At 43.5% G+C, this 6,224-nt stretch overlaps 1 protein-coding gene across 1 annotated transcript in view; it reads left to right on the top strand.

Moving 5' to 3' along the window:
* LOC126396256 (receptor-type tyrosine-protein phosphatase F-like) overlaps nucleotides 1–4,380 on the top strand; it is a 706,276-nt gene extending 701,896 nt beyond the window's left edge. Inside the window, exon 29 of the mRNA XM_050054194.1 lies at nucleotides 4,322–4,380. Within this exon, the coding sequence (XP_049910151.1) occupies nucleotides 4,322–4,351 (30 nt within the window). The 3' untranslated portion in view covers nucleotides 4,352–4,380. The remainder of the gene's footprint in view (nucleotides 1–4,321) is intronic.
* Nucleotides 4,381–6,224: the final 1,844 nt, after the last annotated feature.

Here is a 6,224-nt window from a genome sequence, read left to right as displayed (position 1 = left end):
CTGGGTGCTAACTCACTTAGTTCCTTGTTGCTGGAAAGCTAGTTGCAAACCTTGTGTTTGCAAGAGAGTCTGTGATCAATTGCCCTCCCTTTAGTGGTTTTGGGTCTATGGAGCAAGGGTCTGGGCCTCCGCTGTTCCAGGCCCAGCCGGAAAGAGGTGTGTTGTTCAACAGCTGGAGCAAGAGAGAGAAAAGGCTTGGAGGGAGCAGAACTTCTACATGCCTGTGACATCACAGAGTCACATGTCACTGTAAAAGTCCTGTCCAATCGAGTTGTGAGACTTGTGTCTCACTGAGATGTGAGGTGAGACCTCCTGTGGAGATGGGTGTCACCTAGCTTTCTTTGTTTGAAGACAAAGAGCATACAGAGGACAAAGCCTTCAAATGTCCAGTGATGATTTTACCAAATGATAAATCATCTGTGGTCCTGTGAATCCCAACATCCCCCCTTTGGTCAGAGGATTACGCTTGATGTGTGATCCTGAGGGCAAAAACATCTTCAGACCACAGTTGAAAAAGTTAATTTGACAGTCCATTCACATTGTAACATCTGGGCAGTTTGTTAACCAACTGGGCATTTGTTGGTACTATCTATCTCGGCTAAGCAAGAATAGTCTCTAAGTACAAAACAAAACCTTCAGGTTACAGAACTCCAGATAGACAACAATGACACTGGCATGGAGTAAAATAACTAACTTGTGTTTCTCAGGAAGTGTTAGTGAGAACAGGAGTAAGTTATGTAAATGTGTTAGGTGAGATGGAGAGAGGGTGTCACCTACAATGAGAAGGGCATGTGTATGACTATGTGTGTGAAGTCATAACGTGGTGTCCTAACCTAATGTTTTGAAACTAGGGGTGTAACTGACAAGAATTTACAGAAATAATCCAAGTGTACCTGCAAAGTTGGACAGTGGTGTCTCAGTCCAATCAGAATGTAGGCTACCTAAACTAATAGCAGGGTGTCTGGCTATTACTGTTTAGAACTACTGAGATTGCTGTTGTTGCTGGCAACTCAAGTCTGCTTAACTGCAAGAAACAAGGTACTTTGGATTAGCATTTGTGTTACTGTCAGTACAGGGGTGGACTAAACAAGGTGCAAACTCTGGAGTGCCTGTGCTTAGCTGGTGGCTCAGGGCTGTAACGCTCTCGGTAGCTAGAGGCAGAGAGGCATTCAGAGGCGTTGTCACTGTCTGAAAGATTTTGACTGTCGTCTGAACTGTGGTCAGACATGTCAGAGATGCTGTGCTCATCTGACTGGTCAATTGGCAGGTCACAGTTCTGGGCCAGAATCTCTGAGTATGGCCTTCCACAGCTTCTGTTCTATGAATGGCCCTCTCGACGCAGTTGGGGGACATAGCGGTTACGCTTCCTGTCTCCCTGCTGTCTTTTCACACCCCCCTTTGAGCTGTTGTGAGGGTGGTGTTTTGGGGCAGAAGACCGGCGTGACACTGCAGGATTTGAACTGACAGGTTCAGTTGGTATCCCTGTGGCTTTGGAAGGGACAGCAGTTTCCCAAGCTACCTGTGTCAGCTTCCTGAGCTGATGCATGGATGGGGTACCTTTATACGTCATGAGTACAACATGACTACATACACAAGGATGCAGGTTACCCAAGAACAGGGACTTGAAGCTTGGGTTTTCTTCTAAGCCTGGTGCATTCTTGCCCTGAAAGTATACGTGTCTCAAACGTTTGTAATATTCTCTAGGATTCTCAAGATGTGCATGTTTAATTTGGAGGGCTGCAACCATAGAATCAATCTCGTCAGCAGTAGAAGAAAACTCCTCTGTCACTGCTTGACAGAGTTTTCTGTAGTTACTTCTGACACTGGGATGCTGGCACTGAATAAACTTGTGGACAGCTTTGGAGCTGGTCTTCCACAAAAGTTTAATCTTCTCCCTTTCAGTTGCCTGGGGCAGGTCAACTAGACAGTTGTCAAGCTCTCTCAAATAATCATCAACATGTTGATCACAGTTGTTTGGATCAAACAGTTCAATGTCTTTAGCTAAAGATTCAAGCACTTCAAAGCGAGAGCCGTCAGATGTCCTCTCTGGCGAAGGCAAGACTAAATTAGCATTCAAAGGAGGTGTGAATCACATGCTGCAATTCTCTGAGGTTGGAAGGCTGAGGTTGAATGGTTTTCAACCCCCCTTTCCCCCTGCGCATGGGTGAAATTATCCAAAATCAGTGTCTGAGGAATACATGGGACAGAATATCCTGAAGATAAACTACATGTTTCCTCAACATCTGTGTTTGGGACATGGGAAATCAGGTCACTGCTACCTCTGTCTGTTGGTGGAGGTTGGGGAGCTGACTTGATTCCCAAAGGCTTAGGGTCTGGTGGGAAAGATTTCCACTTACTGAGCTGAGGAGGTGCTAACTCATTAAGGGAAGAGTGGGAATCAGAAAAGCCAGAATCACACTGGCTATAAGACTGTGCTGGGGCTAGATGTTCTGATCTAAGCCTAAACAGTTCTTCTTTATGTGATCAGAGTTCTAACTCTGCTGAATGCAAATCATCTAAACAGCGCATGGCTTTCTTGTTAGCCATCTGTTCTTTGTGGAGGAGGGAAGCATTTTGCGCTCTTCGACTTTCTACCTCCTTTTCTAAGGCTGATTTGCTCTGAAAGGCAAGGGTGGTTTGTCTGTGAAAGATCAGAAGCAAGCATTTTAACAATGTACTACTGGATGCAGTCTGCGCATCACAGTTGTTGTTGAGTAGAGAGTTTATCTCGTCCCTGCATTCCCCGGGACTCAATCTGCTGATGAGTTCTGGACAGCCAGAGTTTAGGCTCTGTGCAATGGAATGAATAAACTGTTCTAAACAGGGATTTACCATTGTTAGGTCTTAAAAGGAGGGTGAGGATAAAACAGGTTGTCCTAGTACAAGTCAAATGTTAAGTTGGCTGTGGTGTTGCTCGGCAGACACCTTTGAGTGTAACTTGTGAGTACACTAGCCTAACAAAAGAATGTGCTGGCCTTCACTGTGGGGGTAGCATCCTTTGGAGGAGGGGTAGCTACGACACAAATAGGCACCAGAGATAAGGGATAGGAATTTACAACAGTAAATTTGCCTGCAAAGATAACAACATGCACCAACTAAAATGCGTGGCAGTATCAGAGAGTTGTTCTTAAAGTTAACTCAAGCTGGAACTTGGATCGTAACAGCGAGGTACAGAACTTCACAGGGCTGGTAGCACACTGTGGCTGTTATGCTCTATCTTTTACTTAGGCTGAAATGCTTGGCAGTAACAGCCAGTTCTCACGTAAACTCTCTGTGTCACAGGGCCAGTGGCACGCTGTGATGAATTTCTAAGGAAAATAGGAACAATAGAATCAACTGAAAAGTTTGACAGCTTGACCAGACTGCATTGAATATGTGGTATTCAAATGCTGAACCAAAATCTTACAAGTTTCTACAGGGTAGGTCAACTTGAAAAGCTAGCAGCAATGGCAACTCTAGTGTAACACTATGAGGCTTAACATAGCAGTGATCAGTTACACAATGTCTCTCAAATTGCTTTACCTTTATGAATAAAATAATTCTCACGACAGTGTACTTGTTTGTAAGTACAGCTGAATGTCTACTGCTGTAGCAGACTAGTGGTGAATGTAAAGACTTTTGGGTAGTCCAAGAATGGAATCAAAGATTTTTGGTGTGAACCAAAAATGTATGCTGATATTAATATTGCACAAATATGAATGAATGTCAACAGTACTACACCTCACACGGGGCACCAAAATATTGGGAACATAAATTCGGGCTTCACCAAGAGGCACCAATTAATAATTACGTTAAATAATGTGACTTAATTAACATTAAATCACCTCGTGGGGCACCATTCCCATAAAGGGAAAAATTATAGCCAGTTAAAGATATCAGTCTCATAAAATAGGCTAAACTATTAATCTGGAGTTTGATTAATAATTAAATTAATGACAACAACCAAAATTAACAGTAACGCCTGAAGGATTTCGGAGTTCTTGATGCAGCAGAGGTTGACTATTCATTCACTCTTGTGCAACATTAAACAGTGTAGGAAATACTGATTGTTACATAATTTATAATTTATTCTGTGGCAGCAATTATTAAATAAATTCTGACTGAAATTCTCCACCATTACATATGTAAATTTTGATTTGATTATAAACAGTTTATTCAGGTGCCTACGTTTTTCACCATGAATACTGTAGGGTTTGATTAGCTCAATATTAAGAAAAAGTGACGTTAATAAGAATTATTAAATATAACTTTAACTTTAATTATTCGTCCAGCAATATAATTTCATAGTCAGACTAATAAAACCACACCTCTTGTTGCACAGGAAAATTGTGTTGTTTCACCTGAGTTGTAGCAGACCAGAAAGAAGATGCTCTGGAGGGGGAAGAGGAAAAAGCAGCGCTGCTCCTTGGTGTGAACCGCTCCTGGTGCTGTCCCATGGGGCAGTCTGCTCAGCTGGTCCTTCTCTTCTCCTCAGTCGAACCTCCTGGAGCCTTTGGGCAATTTTGGACGTTCCTGAGCCCACATGGCAACTTTGGCTCGGGTGGGCTTGGCCCTCCATGTCGGTCATCTTCACACACCCAGTGTGGGCATGCAGGAGTCTGCCTTTCTTCAGTCCTGACCTTGCTGGTCCAGGACACAGGAGTTAGGCAGACTTTGTGGCATGAAGTTCTTTCTGTTGGGTTTTAGCATGTTCAGTTCTGCTCAGGATGCCATGAAATTGCCCGGCGGGGCCATGCTGGATGGGGCCAAGCATGGCCCGCCGGCCTCTCAAAAGTTCTTCTTCAAGATTCTTTGTCTCTTTCTCTTTTTTTTCTTTTTCCTACAAGTCAAAAAGTCTTTTCTCATCTTATAGTTGTTCACAGGGGTTGAGACTGGCAGGCAGGCTCCGGCCTCTGCGCTGTGATTGGCCTTGCCAGTTGTCTGTCTCAGGCTGAGTCCAGTAGGAGCAGTTCACTGGCGGGACATTTCACTCCTCCCCTCCTGTACCTTTGCTAGTTTAAAGTTTAATTTACTTTAATTGCTTCCTAGATAGTTAATGAAGCTTGGAACATTTCTAATGCTTCCATATTTACCAACGAGGCGCTGTCTGCTATTGTATGGTACCAAACACACATTGTCTGCAACAGGATATTACCAACTTATAAATAAGTGGTCAACAGACACTACTAATTCAGATTTAAATGTTATACATGGTGATCATGTTATAACATCAGATATATATACATGTGTATGTATATGCACTGAAATAGAAAGAAAGGTGAAACATAAAATTACAATCAACACATGCTGGTTCCTGGAATCCGCATTTCTGTCTGTCCTCTTAAAAGACAACCGCAGGGAAAGGTGGGTGTTATCACATTAGCATACAGTACACACAGACGTCTGCACCATAGGGGACCTGGTGTAGAGTGTCATCTCAACTTGAATCTTCTTCCTGGATAACACCAACATGTTAAATAATAAAGTTACGTTTGAAACACCTTTCAAACCATGTGGCTGAGTCTGTCTCTGAAGTGACCCAGTGGTTGGTCACCGATTCGTCTCTGATGTCAGGAAGCTGAGTGAAAGTCCATTGGTGTGAATCCAAAATAAACAGACTTGATCACCCTACAACAGACAACAGGTATGATTCCAAAGAATTATATTTATTCACAAACTAGCAAAGCAAACCAAAGCACAAAAATTCTAACTAACTATATACTATGAGGGGTGAAACGTATCAGCAAACACACACACACTGCATTCACTGCGTACTTGATACGTGTACTTTACATGTGCAACCATCACCGTGTACTTGCTTCGCGTGCACTGCGTGTGCATTCACCATGTACTTGTTACACATGCAATGCGCGTGCATTCACAGTGTACTTGTTACACGTGCAATGCATTGTCTTTGATTACTTGTCGCCATGGCAACCGGTCCGCTCAACCCCAGTTCGCTATGCCAACTAGCTTGCTATGCTAATCAGACGTGCATGCGTAGACACGTCATGTAATCACAGGGGTCGAAAGTGTCAGCTCTTGAAGCAACAACGCATCGTGTTACGGACGTGTGACACGAAAGTGTCAGCTCTTGAAGCAACAACGCATCGTGTTACGGACGTGTGACACGTAGCATCGCTATGCCAACTAGCTTGCTATGCTAATCAGACGTGCATGCGTAGACACGTCATGTAATCACAGGGGTCGAAAGTGTCAGCTCTTGAAGCAACAACGCATCGTGT

The sequence above is a fragment of the Epinephelus moara genome, chromosome 10 (assembly GCF_006386435.1).
Source record: "Epinephelus moara isolate mb chromosome 10, YSFRI_EMoa_1.0, whole genome shotgun sequence".
Lineage (NCBI taxonomy): Eukaryota > Metazoa > Chordata > Actinopteri > Perciformes > Serranidae > Epinephelus > Epinephelus moara.
Note: the sequence above shows the minus strand (reverse complement) of the source record. Positions and strands in the feature narration are given on the sequence as shown.